The sequence below is a fragment of the Eulemur rufifrons genome, chromosome 19 (genome assembly GCF_041146395.1).
Source record: "Eulemur rufifrons isolate Redbay chromosome 19, OSU_ERuf_1, whole genome shotgun sequence".
Lineage (NCBI taxonomy): Eukaryota > Metazoa > Chordata > Mammalia > Primates > Lemuridae > Eulemur > Eulemur rufifrons.
Window position 1 is genome coordinate 58,286,972 of NC_091001.1, and position 16,829 is coordinate 58,303,800.

Genomic DNA, 16,829 nt, shown 5'->3' on the forward strand with positions numbered 1-16,829 from the left:
TAGCCAAGCATTGTTCTACCCTTTTTGTGTGTCGACATTTCATTTTCATAATAACCCTGTGAGGCAGGTACAATGATCTTCAATTTATGAGTGAGAAAACTGCAGCACACAAACAGATTAAGTAACTTCCAAAGTAGTCTGGCTCCAAAGCCCATGTTTGTTTATTTGTTTATTGCCAACTTTTTTATTATGGAGGTTGACAAACATAGCTTCAACAATTACCAACTTAAGGCTAGCCTTGTTTCATCTATATACTGCCCACCCCCAACCAGTGAGTTACTTTGAAGTAAAGCCCAAACATCTCATCATTTCATTGAACCTACTAGTAGATATCTGTAAAAAACAACAAGGGCTCCTTGGTTAGTTTTTTTCTAATAAACATTTAAAGATTTTGGAATAATTTTAGATTTACAGAAGTTAAAAGACAGAATTCCTGCATAACCCTCACCCAGTGTTCCCTAATACTATCATCTCACAGTTTCCCAGTACATTTGTCAAAACTAAGAAACCGACATTGGGACATTACTACTAACTACATTCCAGACTTAATTGGATTTCACTATTTTTTACACTAACGTCCCTTTTCTTTTCCAGGATCCCTTCGGGGAACACATCGCATTTAGTCATCATGTCTTCTTAGTCTCCTCTAGTCTGTGACAGTCACAGTACCTGTAACGGTTTCTCAGACTTTCTTTCTTTTTGATGACCTTGACAGTTTTGGAAGTACTGGTACTATATTTTGTGGAATGCCCTTCAGTCTGGGTTTGCCTAATGTCTTTCTCATGGATAGATTGGGGTTATGGGTTTGGGAGAAGAATGTCACAGGGGTGAAGTGCTCTCTTCATCATGTCATATATCAGAGGATTTTTGATTAGTTTTAACATAACCACAATCCCTTAACACACCTAAAGTCATTATTTCATAATATCACCAAATAACCAGTCACTCACTATTCACATTTCCTTGGTTGTCAAATAATTTTTTTTATAGTTGGTTATTTTGAATCAGGATCCTATAAGTCCCACACATTACATTTGGGTGTCTCTCTTTTGTATCTTCTAACTTATTGGTTCTCTCCCCATCCCTTTTTGTCCCCTCATATTTGCTAAAGAAATTAGGTTGTTTGTCTTACAGAATTCCTCCCCTGAATGTGGCTGATGGCATCTCTGTGGTGGTGTTTAATATGTTCCTCCGTTCCCTATTTCTCGTGTAAACTTGAAGTCCATGCTTTTTTTGTTTGTTTGTTTGTTTGTTTGTTTGTTTGTTTTGAGATGGGATCTCACTCTGTCTTGCAGGCTGGAGTGCAGTGGCCTCATCATAGCTCACTGCAACCTCAAACTCCTGGGCTCAAGCAATTCTCCTGCTTCAGCTTCTCAAGTGGCCAGGACTACAGACATGTTCTGCCATGACCCAATAATTTTTCTATTGTTTTGTAGAGATGGGGTCTCACTCTTGCTCAGGCTGGTCTTGAACTTCTGGGCTCAAGTAATTCCCCCACCTTGTCCTTCCAAAGTGCTAGGATTACAGGTGTGAGCCACTACACCTGGCCAAGTCCATGCTTTTAACCCCCCCCCCCCCAGTATAGGGGGGCAGATGACAGCATAGCACCCAGAGAACCTCTGAGACTTGACTTTGCTGGAGAGGGGTCAACACCTCCTAGAGTTACTTGGGCAGGTTTTTAAACAGATGCTGATGCCTGGAGCCCACCCCAGACCAACAGAATCAGAATTCCTGGGTGTGTGGCCTGGTTTCTGATGCACCCACGTGATTCAGTGTGCAGCCTGGTTCAGGATGACTGCGCTAGTCCAGCCTTCTGCCTTTGGGCTATAGGTTCAGTGAGTGTTTTATTCCTAATCCCCAATAGCAGTAATTTAGCGGTCTGGAGGGGAGGGGATACCTGTCAATTTCTTCTGGGACCTTCATCCTCAGCTGCTGCTCCCAAGGCCTGCTCTCCCCCAAGGGCCTGCAGGCGGGAGAGAAGTAGAGGTGGGAAGGCAGCCTGCTGTCGCAGGCCCAGGGCTCCTGCTGAGAATTAGCTGACTCACCTTTCTTGTGCAGGGAAAGGGAAGGAATCACTTGGCTGACTCATTCTTCTGGTAAAGAAAAAGGGAAGGAAAAACATCCATGGACTATGTGATTGGGTAAAGATGGGGGCTGAATTTTAGAAGGGGAGAGAAGGCTATACATTTTAAACTATTGAGAAAATAAAAATGAACTCAGACTGAGAAAATAAACACCTTCCCTGCCATTCTAGGGGCAGGGAGGACAGACACACATAAAGCCAGCTGCAAAGAAACAATGTTTCTCACAAGGACCCACTGGAGCTACAAAGTTTCAGAAAAACTCTGTTCTTTTTAATTTCTCATACTCATTGAGAAATCCCACTCTTCAAGGTCATAGATTGCTGGAAACCTTGCTGTTTAAATCAATCATATCAGTAGGAATGAAGCAGCCACCTCTTGACTGGCAGTTCTAAGCCACTTTGCCTCAGAGAATCAACCCATGCGCTTAGCTTCAAATTAGGGGTTTTTGGTCCCAGCATTCCACATGAATCTTTACAGTTCCCAAAGAAACAAGACCCATAGTCCACTTACCAGTCCAGACCTATGTTGACTCCTTTCTACCCTGTCTTGCTTTGCTTTGAGCATATTGAATCTCTGCTTCATTTACATTTTACTCCACCTTTACCCAAAATTCTATACTAACTCAATCTTTCCCTTTGTTTGGTGAGGACCCCAGAGTTCCTCGTCTGCGTGCCTTCTTCCTTGCCATAAGTCAGTAAACCTGGCTTTGTCAGACTATAGGTTTGTCCCTGGGGGTCTTAGGCTGATTCGACTAGGACATTATTTTCTGCATTTTCAAGTCAGGACTCCTTTCCTCAGTCTCAGGCCTGTGTGTCCCAAGTGTTTACTGAAGAGTTACATCTGGAAGACCCTTTAAGCATCTCAGACTTACATGACCAATACAGAATTTTTACCTTCTTCCCCATTCAGTCAGTATGCTTCTTGCTGTCCTTATCCTGGTTAACAAGCCTTCATGTCTAACTAGAAATCTAGGTATCATCTGTGAGTCTTCTTCCTTCCTTGTTCCCCCACAGTCGCTCAGCCTTGCAGTACCCCCAGGACTTAGCACAGTGCTGGGCACACGTAGGTCCTCACTAGATAGCTGAGTGGTGGAGTCAGGTGCAGCTTCTGATCCCAGGCTTCATGCCTTCCTACTCTTGCTTACACCTCTCTGCTTGGTAAATTCATTCACCTCCCAGTCCCAGCTCTGCTTGGGCCTCCTTGACTCACACTAGGAAGAAATCTGTGTGTCCCCAATGTTCTCTGTGATACCTCATTTAAGCACTGATCACAGTGTTATTTGTTTACTTATTCGTTTGTAGTTGTAGTTATTTGTCTTTTGATGAGCTCTTGGCTCCTTGAGGGCTTGTTCATTTTGGCATCCCCTGAGCCTAGTTCAATAGGCGTTTATAGATGTCTGTGGGGCAAATTGCTTTATCTGAGACTCTCTCCCAGTAGCTATGGTGCAAAATGACACGAGAGGGGTGGCAGGGCTGGGACAGGATCAAAACAGTGCAGTGCTGGACCATCTACAAGAAATTGCGTCACTTGGGCCATTCTTCTGGTGATCCTCTTCCTGCCTTGGGCCACTAGCTGCCATGCTGTTACCCTTTTCTGATCCTGCCCTCCCTTCAAAGCCCAGCCCAGCTCTGCCCCCTTCAGGAAGCCCAGAGACCATTGGCTGCTCTTCAGCCCACACATCCATTCCCCAGGCGTGTTCCTGGAGGCCCTTCTAGATGTGTAAGGAGACTTCGGGCCAAGGAGGATAAGAAAAGAGCATCTGACAGCCCACGTCCTTCAGGAGCTTATAATCAAGTATAATACTTAAAATACCAGCTTGTATTTTACTTTATATTTTTAAAAAATAGAATATTCTATGTGTTATGCATAATATTGATTTATTTTTCCTTTTAAAAGCAATTTAAAAGGTTCAGAAATATAAATCACCCATAATCCTATTACCCAGAGGCAATCTCTGTTAACATTTTAATGTATTTTCATCTGGCTTTTTGAAAAATATAATTTTTACCTTTTGTTTTGAAATACTTTCAGTCTTACAGAAAAGTTGCAAAAGTAACTAAAATTTTCGCATATGTTTTGGCTAGACCCACCAGTTTTTAACATCTTGTCACATTTGCTTTATTGTTCTCTTTGTCTACAGGTGATCATAAAGTCTAGAACCACAGCAAATATACATGATAGCACCAGGACATCTTCAATCTGTAAATACATAACAGTTATAGCACATATGTGGCCAGATTTCATGGCTGCCCTGTATATTACATTTACATGTTAGTTTTCTTCAACCATTTGAAAGTAGGTTATATTCATTCATCCCTTAATATTTCAGTGTCTGTCTTTTAAGAACAAGGACATTTTCTTACATAACCGCAGTGTAGTTATTATATTCAGGAAATGTAACATGGATACAACACTTTTATTAATCTGTGGTCCATATTCCAATTTTGTCACTTGTCTTAGTAATGCCCTTGAGAGCATTTTCCCCCTCTAGTCCAGGGTCCAATCCCAAATCATGTGATGCACTTAGTTGTCTGTTTAGTTTCCTTTAATGTGGAACAGCTTTTGTCTTTGTCTTTATGACACTGGCGCATTTGATAAACAAGATCAGTTAATTTATGGAATCCTCCTCAATCTGGGTTTGTCTGATATTTCCTCATGATGTAGATTCAGTCCCTCCAGAATACAGTGGAAGTGATGCTGGGGACTTCTCAGGGTGTCGTGACCAGAGGGACACAATGTCCACCTGCCCCTCGTTGTTCCTTTCAATATGTCCCCATCATTCTTGGGGGTGGCACTTCATTACTTTCTGGCACAACAAAACGTACCAGTTTCATCTTGTATCTTCCCTGTCTCAGCCCTGGAATGAGCCACTTCCCTGAGGAGCTCTGGTTCCTTTTAGTGGGCCAGGATCTGGATGTCATTTGGTCTTTTTGCTCCTCATTTAGTATCCATCTAGCTCTATTTATCTCCTCGTTTATTGAGTTGGAATTACACTGCTTATATGCATTATATAAAATCGTAAGCATTTTTCCATGTCATAGATGTTGTCTGAGAACACGATTGTAAAGGCTGCATCATATTCAATCATATGAATGGGCCATCATTTATTTAACCACCTACCTATGTAAATAATGCAGCAGTGAGCATCCTTGGTGTGCACCCCAATCACATCTCTGAACATTTTGGATTGTTTCCTTAGGCTAAATTCTTAGAGGTGAAATTTTGCCAGGACAACAGTGTGAGCCTCAAGCATGTATGTCTAAGTGGGGAAATGGTTTAGGGCATTTGAGTTACAAGAGGTTGGAGAGCAACTGTCTTATTAGGAATGGTGCTCAAGGTGGATCTGCTCTGTGAGAGGCAGCATCCGGGTGGGGGGTGACAATGGAGATGAGACAATGCTCTGTGCAGGGCATGCCATGGTGGGCAGAGAAATGGAGGTGGCATGAGGCCTGTTGTGCATGGGGCTTTTGAGGTGACCTGGGGCCTATTACAGGGTCTTATTGGGAAGGGAAAGGAGCAAGGGTTGACTGCAGGGTCTGGTGTCATAGTAAGCAAGGAGAGGGAATGTGGAGGCTTCTATTTCCTCCACGATGGTGCATGGAGAGCTGCGGGGCTCCAGGGAGAAATTTGGGGCAGAGCCTGGAGTGAAGTGAGGCATGAACCCCAGTGTTTGCCACTTTCTCCTTCATCCTGAGCTTAGCACCCTCTCTCCTCCCCTTGAGCTCAGCTTTGCCCAGCTGGCTTAGTTCCCAGGGCAGAAGGCCCAGCAGCAGCGTTGCTTGGTTTCCTTTCATTGTGCTCTATCGCCTATGGCCTGCTTAGCACAAAGCCCTCCTTTTCTAGGGTCCCTGCTCTGGGGCAAAGGGCTGGGGGAGTGGGACCCTCACCCTGTGCCTCACAGCAGCTCCAGGGTTATGGGTGAAGGAGGGCCCCAGGGCTGTGAGCTTTGCACTGTCATGCTTGAGCTGTGCCTGTGGGGATCTTCCCCCACCCAGGATCAGAGCTGGACCTTGGGAAGGGACCCTGTGAGGGGCAGGGAGGGTCCTCTATCACTCAAGCTGTCCTAAGCAAGGCAGGGAGGCCAGAAGAGGGCTGCAGACCAGGCCTCACCTCCAGCCCACATGCCTGGTGATGCTTGGGAGCTTCTGAAGGCCTGAGAACAGATCTCAGGGCATTGGGAGAGAGGGAGAAAAATGGGAGGCATCTGGAAGAGAAATTGGGATGGTCACTCAGTATCTTAATGGTCTCTGAGTTGACTTTAGGAAACTCTCAGCCCCAAGAAAGCTGTCCTCAGGTCCCTGAGCAGTGAGGCTTCTCTGGTAGTCACACACATGGGGAGTCCTGGGGCCTAGGGGACCCTGATCCTAAGGGTGAGCTGTGGGGTGGGGCTCCCCAGTGTCTGGAGGACGGATGGTGTGTGGCGCTCACCTACTCTTCTCTCCTATCCTCTTCTCCAGACGTCCTTCTATGGCCGCTTCAGGCACTTCTTGGATATCATTGACCCTCGCACGCTCTTTGTCACCGAGGTAAGTCATGGCTGTCACTCAGTGGCCCCAGGCCTTAGTGCCTTGCCACTTCAAAGTGTGTGCAATCTTCTGAAGGGCGAGGGAGGGTAGGGATGGGGCACTGAAGACACCAAGGGAGGCAGAAGGTGAGAGGAAGGTAACAGATATACTATCTCTATCTCTATCTCTACCTGTATCTATCATCCATCCATCTGTCTGTCTATCTGTCTCATACACTGTGCTCTGTGCTTTTCACATTATTACATCTGGATCTCTCACAACACCCTTCAAGGCAGATATCATCATCATTATTATTATTTAAAACTTTATTGAAATTATTATCCAAGTACATAAATTATATGCTCATTAGAAAAGTTCAAATAATATACTTGTTAAGGATACAAAAGAGTATCCTTTAACCATCCTTCCTACCCAGTTCCCTCCTTTCGTAGATACTGTTAATGGCTTTTAATGTCAGGTTTATTAAGGTATAATTTACCTTTTTTAGGTGTACAGTTCTATGAGTTTGGACAAAAGTATTCAGTCATGTATCCACCACCACAGTCAAGATATAAAACATTTTCATCATCCTAACATGTTCCCTCATGCCTCTTTATAATCAATTCCCCCCTTCCCCAACCCCTGGCAACTAGTCATTTGTTTCTAATGTTTTGCAGTTTCCAGAATGTTATTTAAATGGAATCCTACAGTATGCAGCCTTTTGTGTCTGGCTTGTTTCCCTTAACATATGCTTCTGTGATCACTTTGTGTTGTTGCATGTATCAGTACTTCATCCCTCTTATTGCTGAGCAGTGTTCTGTTGAAAGGATGTTTCAAAGTTTGTTTATCCATTTACTTGTTGTTGAACACCTGTGTTCTTTCCAGTTTTTTTCTGTTATGAATAAAAGTGCTGTGAACATTCTTTGTGTGGATGTATGCTGTCATTTCTGTTGAGTAAATAACTAGGAATGAGATTGCTGGCTCATATGGTAAGTGTGATAAATATATGTTTAACTTTATCAGAAACTGTCAAACTGTTGTTCAAAGGGGCTGTACATTTTACATTCCCATCAGCAATGTATGAGAGTTCCAGTTGCTCCACTTCCTCATCAACACTTGCTATTGTCAAATTTTATTTTAGCCATTTTAAGAAGTATGTGTTTGTAGGTTTTTTATATGTATGTATAAATATGTATGGTAATGTGTATACATATAAAATATCAAACATTTATTAAATAATTACTGTGTGCAGGGCAATTTGTAAGCATTTTACATGCATTAGCTCATCATCTTAACTCAAAGCAACCCTAAGAGGATGCTATTATAAGTTCAGTTTACAGAGGAAGAAATAGACAGAGGTTAAGTCTCACGCATATGGTGCTGGCTGATGGAGCCAGGGTGTGAACCCAGGTATGAGTCTTCTCAGCCAATTTTCATCCCTGTTCGGGTAACTTGAGTTTAGAGAATGAACTTGCCCAAGATTACTCAGCTGGCAGAAGGCCTCAGCTCTGGCCCTGGGCCTCCACATACCCTGAGGCAAGTCACTGAGCCTTTGAGTCAGCTTCTCAAGAGGACAGCACTTCACTGCATGTTTTTTATGTGTTGAGCATTAATTGGCACACTCAGGCTCTGGAGTTGACTAGCTCAAGGAAAGAAAAGCCATGATGGAAGGAAACATAAGGCCTGCTAGGCACTTGGGCCTAGAACTATCCCCACTGTGCTGGGAGCAGCCTGGTAATGTGAAATGTGAAACCCTCATATGTGGTTTCCTACTGCAGCTCAGCAAGGACAAAGGGCTCAGGTATCACAGGCTGTCCTAGGCTCTCCTAAGGAGTAATCAATGCAAGTACATAAAAATTTGGAAGGGCACCAAACCAGAGAAACAACTTGCCCAGCGTAGATAATGTGTCATTCTAGAAAGTTCCAGAACTGTGCAAAACTAGATACAACTGCAGTCCTAAAATCGCAACATAAATGCCACCTGCTTGATGGAGGAATCAGTAGAGGCCAGTGCTTAACTCAAAGGATGGAGGTGCTAATGGTGGACTTTGGGATGCGTTGAGAAATGGAGGAAGTCTTGGGAGGTAGGAAGGTATTTCAGTTCTCCTGAGATTACCATGTGTAGGCAGGGGCTTTGCGGGTGGATGAGCAGCTGCTGGGTGGCACGTCCCTGTGCCAGGGGCTCAGACTGCCCTTCTCCCCCTCTTCCCATACTCAGACTGTTTCATTTTACTACTCTTTTTCTTGTACCACATCTTTCTTTTTCAATCCTTGCATTTTGAAAAACCCCAACACTCTTGTACATTGCTAAACCATTTTGGGCCTGTTTCTCTAACCAGTAAATTAGAAAATCTCATATTTATATATTTTTTACCATTAATCAAAATGTCAAAGCAACTTAAATATTTACCAACTAGAAAATAACCAAGGCAACAGCAATTTCAGAATATTTTTCAAATTTCACTTGTGCCTTCCCCTCATCAGACATTCTGATAGGCTTCCCAGAAAGATCTGTACCTCTCCTCCCCACCGAACTCCAGTTGGGTATTGTTTCCAGGGCTACCTGCTGGCCTTTTGGAAAGCTTCTGCCCACAGAAGATCTTCTAGGCCCTAAAAACTCTGGAATGGCTGTGAATGGGACCTCCAGGCTGGCAAGGTAATGGCCTTAACCCTCACTAGTTCCAGCCTAGGCAGGTTGGTTAGCAAGGTCATCTCCATCAATGCAATTAGAATTTAGAGGCACCTGAGGGTGGTCAGGTGGGGAATGCTGGGGTTCATGCCTCACTACAGTCTGGGCTTTGCCCTCTCCTCCCTGGAGCCCCACAGCTCTCCAAGCACCATCTCTGCACAGTGGAGAAACAGAAGCCTCCACGTTCCCTTCCCTTGCTTACTAGGACCCCAGACCCTGCAGTCTACTCTTTTTCCTTTCGCTTCCCAGTAAAGACTCTGCAATAGACCCTGAGTCACCTCAAAGTCCCTATACCTCCCCAGTGAGCTGTGGGGCACCGGGAGGGCCAGGATCCCCTGCACTGCTGGGCTCAGTCCACAGACCATGGCTCCTGTCTACAAAACATTGTTTCCCTCCCCGGCCTTTGGCTGGTGTCCTGGCAGGGAGCGTGGGGTGCTGGCTGCGCAGTTGGAGGAGTTGTGGACGGGCCGTTTGTCTATGAAGGTGGGAGGATAGTGGAAGACATGAGGAGGTGGCTCTGGAAGACGGAAGGTCTAGAAGTAAAAGATCCTGGGCAGCTTGAGCCACCTGGTGACCCGGTTCTGAGGCACATTAGCTGAGTCAATGGAGAAACTCCTCTCGAGAGAGTTGCACAGCTACTTGTTTACAGTTTGTAACTGACCAAGCTTTAAAAACATGCCAGCCCTTGTGTGTGTAATGAGGTGGAGGAAATTTTATTCACTGTAATTTCTCTTAGGAAGAAGGCTGTCTTTGTTCTAAGAATGCCTCGGACAAAGCTTCAGGGGAGCAGGAGGTTGCTCTGCTTGACAAAGGGGGAAGAATTGTGCTTTTTGATCCTAAAAGGAGAAAGGAGAGAGAAGGAAGAGGAGGACAGAACAGCGGGAAAGAGAGCGAGAAACCAGGAGGAGCTGAAAGACCAGTAAAAGAGATGCCACAGTGGGGACATGGCTGGGGGCTCTTTTGAGATTAGTGACACCTACTGTGCCTGTGAAAGTTGTTGTGAATTTGCACCATTATGTCCTTCACCATCATTCCTGGGAAGTTGCCAGCAAATTCTGCCTTGTTCATGAAATCTCTGCAAGAGATTATTTTGGAGGGTCTTGAAGGGCTGTGAGTCTCCTGTCTAGGGACACTTTGTGTGGAATCATACCAGATGAAGGAAACCACCAGGAGCTTGCAGAAGTCCAAGTGGGAAAGCTTTGGCCTTCCGTGTAGACCAGGGAATTAGATCTAGATCTCTAAGGGCATTATTCCTAATTATGGACCAAAGATAAAAGAAATTTACTATTCTAAATTCAGTAATTACTTAAGGGAAGGGATGGTTGACAGATTATCATCCTGGAGAGCATAGAAAACTAACTGAAATTGTATTCATAATAGCAACTCTATATTAATATTGTTATAGTAATCTGAAACTATTTTGGATGTATTGTAGGATAGAATAAATAAGTAATTATACTGATGTTGAGTACCAGAGTTCTCACTGTGGGAGTTGAGAGATGCAAATATGGAACAGGGGAAAAGACAAAAAGAACTATCACTATATCATGTTGTGTTTGGAATGTGGTATCAATGTGAACTCATGATGCACACATGCACACGTCTGCATTACGTCTCCTAATTTCCCGGCTCTGCTCATTGACTGCACTTTGCACACAGATCTTGATTTCTGAAAACCGCTACCCACAACAAGGGGCTCCTTGGAGAGATGGTGGCAGTGAGAGTTGCTACAGAAAGTGAGGAAGTGCTCAAAGAATTGATAGAGGCACAGGAACTGGCTTGAAAGGAAACCCACTGGCCACATTTGGGATGATTTGAGCATTAAAAAGAAAAACAGCAATGGATTCTAACACCTTGAATAAAAAAAAATCCATGATTCCGTATGCTGTGGTATGAATGTGTCCCCTCCAAAATCCAGGTGTGGAAACTTAATGGTGAATGTGATAGTATTGAGAGGTGATTATGCCATGAGGGCTCCTCCCTGGTGAATGGGATTAAGGACCCTATACAAGAAGAGGCTTTTCCTGCCTTCTTCAACCCTCTTGCCTTTCACGCTGTGAGGAGGGGGTGCTCCTTCCCTCTGAAGGATGCAGACCCCACCAGACATCAAATGCTAGTGCCTTGATCTTGGACTTCCAGCTTCCAAAATTGTGAGAAATAAATTTCTGTTCTTTATAAATTACCCAATCTGTGGTATTCTGTTACAGTAGCACAAATGGTCTAAGACACTGTAATAATGCTAAAATGTGGGTGGGGGAAGCTCTTCTTACCTCGTGTAACTCTCAGTGAAGTAACTGATTCGACCGGGATCATTAATGGATAACTATTTCCATAGAGTAAAATGTTGTTGGGAAACAGAATATTCATTTCCTCTCAAAGTATCACCCTGCAGATTATTTATTTAACAATTACAAATGGGAAAAGGTGCCTTTACGATGGAGAGCCTTAAAAAGTCTTTCATTCAGAAATCTCACTTCTAGAAAATTATCCAAAGAAATTAAGAGACATACAGTGAGATTTATGTATAAAGATATTTATTGCAATATTATTTATAGTGGCAGACATGCTTTAACAGGTGACCAAACTTAGCATCACTAACAATGAAAAAAACTGACATTGTGTGCCTCCTGGTGTGATGTGATTCTGGTAGTAATCCCCAATGCTGGAAGGTACATAAAAGTCTAAAGAAGAAGATAAAAAGTGTTCACAATCTCACCTGCTAGAAAGAATCAACATTAACATTTTGGTGTATGTACAAAATTGGGATGATTTATATAATATGTATATATTAATATATCTCTATGGAGAGAATCATATATGATAGGCATGTATGTATGATATGCATGTATATACAATGCATTGATATATGATTCTATATATATTTACATAGCAATAGATAGCCATATATCTACTTTGTTCCATATCGTGAGCATTTTGTGAGCATTTTTCTTATTAAATGTTTTGAAATGCATTTAATAACTGCATAGTAATTCATCACAGGGTTATTTTATAACTTATTTAATCATTTTCTTTGTTGTTGACTATTTAGGTAGTTTCAAGTATTTTGCTTTTACAAATAATATTGCAATAAATATCCTAATACATAAATCTCACTGTACTTTTCTTAATTCCTTTGAATAAATTTCTAGAAGTGGAATTTCTGGATGAAAAGCTTTTTAAGGGTTTTGACAAATATTGCCAAATTGCCCTGCAAATTGTACCAACCTGTACCAAGATTTTATCAGTTTACACTCCCAATAGCAGCGAGTGAGGGTGTGCATTTAAATGCATTCTAGACAGCACCAGATATTCTAACTTTGAAGTCTTTAATGGAGTTTTTAATTTTAAAAATCCCCAATTGTCAGTACCCTTATAAACTTCAAGTTCTTGTCCATCTGTGTACATTTTTGTGTACATTTTGCTTACAACATTGAACATATACTTTTTACTTGCCTTTTCATTCATTTCCAAGTCTTTATAATTTCTTAAAATCAAGTTTTGTGGCATAAATAACCATCCCCTGTTAGACTTTTAGGTCTAACAGATAGGTTGTTTCCTCTCTTTTGCTTTCCTGCAAAAAAACAGTCTCAGGCATTATCACTTTTCATTTCTGCTAAATTTATTTTTCAGTATAAGTTCCCAGGAGTAGGGTAGCCAGGCTGGAGGCCATGATATTTTTTAAAGTTCTTGGGGTAGCTGGATAGATTTATTTCCTGAAGGGATGCACCACTGTCATGCTGCAAAAACCCCACTTGGCCTCCAAAAGTGACCAGAGGTCAGCACAGGGAAGGCTACATGTACCTGAATCCCCCTTCCCTTGGGCCTCTCAAAGTGTGGCTCATGGCTTTGGGAGCCAAGGACTCATCCCAGAGCAGACAGGTATCACCCTGCAGGTTCCCAGACTGCTGAGAGGGAACAAGGAGTTTGGGGTGGTTGAGGGAAGACAAGAGAAGGGCTTGGGACTTTGCCTGCACATAGCAGGCAAAGCTTTGGCCCCCAGTTCCACCACCTGGAGGCCACCCTAGTAGTGGTCAAGCGTGGTAAGGACGCACAGTCCTGCCCTCAGCAAATGCGAGACTGGCCTCGTGAGAACGACTAACAACCAAGGTATGATGTAACATAATCCACTGGCCTCCCTTCCTTCCTGCACACCCCACTGCCAATTCATCCTCCCCACCACCTACGTTATCTACTTTTTGTTTTTTGGTTTTTAAGCTTTGGGACTCCCAAACTCTCCACTTTGCCTGAAATAGTCCACAGTTCAATTGTACCTGCTTCCTCTAAACGTGCTTTCCATTATTTTCCGTGTTAGGCTGGGCCCGACTTTGAATGAGAGTACAAAAGGCCTTTGTTTTTCCGACCCGGGGTGCCCTATCCCAGTAGCCCCCAGCTTTGGGGGGATTCAGGCATTTCTGTGGTTTCTTTGGGACACAGTTGCTGTCATGAGTACAGGAGGTTCTTCCATGCTGATGTCTGGTGGAAATGGCTCAGAACTGGGGTTGAGGGTTCTTGGGGTTTCTAAGTGACACCCCCCACTTTGTGACCTTGGGCAAGAAGTACCCTTCCCTCTTGGCCCCGGTTTTCTCAGAGAGGTGGTGGCCTCGCTGGTTCTGTGATGTCTACGTGCAGAGGCCTGTTCTTGTCCACACGCTGTGGGAACAGGACAATCTCCCCAAGAAAAGATTAGTTTTGCTTCTGATGCCTCTTTCCTCAGCTTTCCTCTGTGTGCCTTTTCCTTCCTGTCCCTCCATCCCCATTCCCCTCCATCACGGTATGCTGCCCTCTCTGGCTGCCACCCCAACCTCTGAGCCTGCCCCTTTTCTTCCTACACTTTCCCCTCAGGGCTTTGGAGCAGGACTGAGGGGACAGGATTCTCCTCTGTTCGAATCCTCTGCTGTTGGAGCACAGCTCCCAGGTGCATGCCTTTCCAGAGGGACCTTCTGCAGACCATGCCCTGTCAAATGCAAGAAGCGACTGTCATGGTGACACTTTCTGGCAAGCTGGCTGGTGAGGGAGATGGAGTTTGGGAAGCGGCAGCTTGGGCCGTCCTTCCCCCAGGCCTGGGGCTCCCAGCCGGCCCTTCACAGACTTTGCATTCAGGGGCCGGCTCCCTGTTTGTTCCTGGCTGAAAACAGTTCCTGCAGGGTTTGTCCTGCCACCGACCTCCCGGCTTTCCCCACCCCTCAAGTGCCCAAGCCCTCTGCCAAGCCTCACAATCCCGCAGCGTGAGAGAGGGCCTAAAGCAGGGGTCCCTCCTCCTATTCCCTGAGTCTCCAGGAAATGGCCCCGTTCTCTGCCGTGGGGACACCAGCCCCCAGAACATCCTTGGGGAGCTTTCAAGACAGGTGACCTGAGGCCTTGCCTGTCCCACAGGGCCAAGAGAGGCTTAGTGAGGCCGAGGCCAGCCTGTAGCACCCAGAGGCAGAAAAGCACATTCCACCTTCCTTCAGTCCTGCGTCCTTAGACTTGTCTTCGGGAACTTTGGATTTAGTTCCCCCTCAACCCATGCCCTTTGCCAAGATCAGGGCTCTTTGGAACTTATTCTTTCGGCAAGAGGGCTCCCTTTGATGCCCGTGTCAAATGAGATGGAATCTGGCCAGGTTGTTATAGGAACTCAGGAGAATCCCTGGAGTGGGAAAAATAATGAGAACACGGGGCCATTCACCATTCAGCGCTGGAAAGTGGAGCACGCATTGTCCCGGCTGCAGCGGCCGGGGCAGCGGGAGGAAGCAGGCTGAAGAGGGGGCTTGCTCAGCACCAGGAGGCTCTGGCGGGGTTGGGGGGTGTGTGGCGTGGTGTGCAGAGCAAGAGGCTGAATAAACTCTGGGTGCACATACTAAATTGACCACTTACTATTTGACCTTCAGTTAAAACAATCAACATGATCCAATTTTGTTGAAAAACAACTGTATGAAGTCTAGAAGAAAAATCATCCTTTCTTTGGCAGTGGTTATCTCAGTGGTATGTTTACGGGTGATTTAAAATTGCTTTTTGTGCTTTTCTATTTTTTTCTGACATTTTCTTTAAACAGCATGGATTACTTGTATAATTGGGAAAAAACAAACAAAAAACAACCACAAAGCCATGTCTTCACTTTGGAAATGAACAGATTCCAGGAATGGGCTGTTGGGAATGTAGGAACTGATACTCAGACACTTGGAAGGGAAAGGACAGTGCTTTTCAGCCTTCAGGCCAGTCCAAGTAAGAAGACTTTCCTTGGTCCGTGTCTATGGCTCCACTGTGGGCCGGGAGCCGGGCCGGGGTGAGCCCAGCGCTGGAGACGGGGACTTTGCACGGGCCTGGGGGCGAGGGCGGCCTGGCTGGTCTGTCTGGGTGGGCAGTTATTCCTGCTGCTGGTCTTCTGTGTGGGGGTGGCTGATCATAGCCCACCCTGTCAGCCAGCTCTGCAAACTCTCAGTCTGCCCCGCTGCGTGCCCTTCATGGGCTCATGTTGAGGTCTCTCCCTAGCCAGCCTTATCCCTTAGTCCCCACCCTGGGGAACAGGGTGGCTTAATGGGGTTTCCTCCCCCACACTGGGCATACCTGATGTCCGGGTCCCTCATCTGGACCTTGACGTGAGCTGCCTTCTATCACTGTTGTCTGTTTATTGTTAATTTTTTGAGGTATATAGTAAAATGCACAACTCCTAACTGTATGGCTTAGTGAATTTTTACATATGTTTATGCCCATATAACTGCCACTCAGATCGAGACATTGAACACGCCCATTATCCTAGAGGGTTCCCTCGTGTTTTTTCCCCTGTCAGTACCCACCTTCAGGTGGAACACAATAAGGCCCTCTACTGCCATATGTCAGTTTTTCCTGTTTTAAACTTTATTATATGTATTCTTTGTATCTTCTTTTGCTTATCATTGTGTGTATTAGCCTGCTATTGCTATGTAACAAGCACCCCAAAATTTAGTGGCTTAAAAGTCAGCTGTTTTGCTTACTGGTCTTCAGTTTGGGGTAGGGCTTATAGGGAATGGTTACTCTCTGTTCCATGTGGCATTGCCCAGGGTGGCTTGATGGGGGGGGGCTGGAAGATTCCATTGCAAGATGGTTCACTTGCATGGTGAGCAAGCTGGTGCCAGGCCTCAGTTCCTACGCACATGGGTTGTTCCTAAGCCACTTGGGCTTCCTTACAGCATGGTGACTGGGTTCCAAAAGAGTGACCATCCTGAGGGCAAAGTGGAAGTGTGAGACATTTTTATGATCTAGCTCTACGATGATGTTACATCACCTTACTTCTGTCATTCTCTATTTGTTGAGGCATTCTTTACAAAGTCCTGACCAGAATCAAGGGGAAGGATGATGAGAATGTAGGAATGTTCTAGAAGAAGATGGGAGACAGGAATACCGGGATGGCCATCTTTGGAAAATACATTCTGCCATATTATGTCTGTGAGATTCATCTACTTTATAACATGTATTTGTAGTTTACTTTTAAATTGCTGTATAATATTTCATTGTGGGCATATACTATAATTTACCTATCCATTCTACTGTTGAATTATTTGCAGTTTGGGGCTATATGAATAGTGCTGCTGTAAA

General features: G+C 44.6%; 1 protein-coding gene across 7 annotated transcripts in view; it reads left to right on the forward strand.

Annotated features, from left to right (window-relative positions):
- The window catches only part of SFXN5 (sideroflexin 5), a 111,592-nt gene that overhangs the window by 2,932 nt on the left and 91,831 nt on the right, over window positions 1–16,829 (forward strand). For 6 of the 7 annotated variants that reach the window (XM_069495106.1, XM_069495108.1, XM_069495107.1 and 3 more), the window contains exon 2: window positions 6,542–6,610. The exons of the other annotated variant lie outside the window; for it this stretch is intronic. In XM_069495106.1, coding sequence (XP_069351207.1) covers window positions 6,542–6,610 — 69 coding nt within the window. The remainder of the gene's footprint in view (window positions 1–6,541; window positions 6,611–16,829) is intronic. 7 annotated transcript variants of the gene reach the window in all.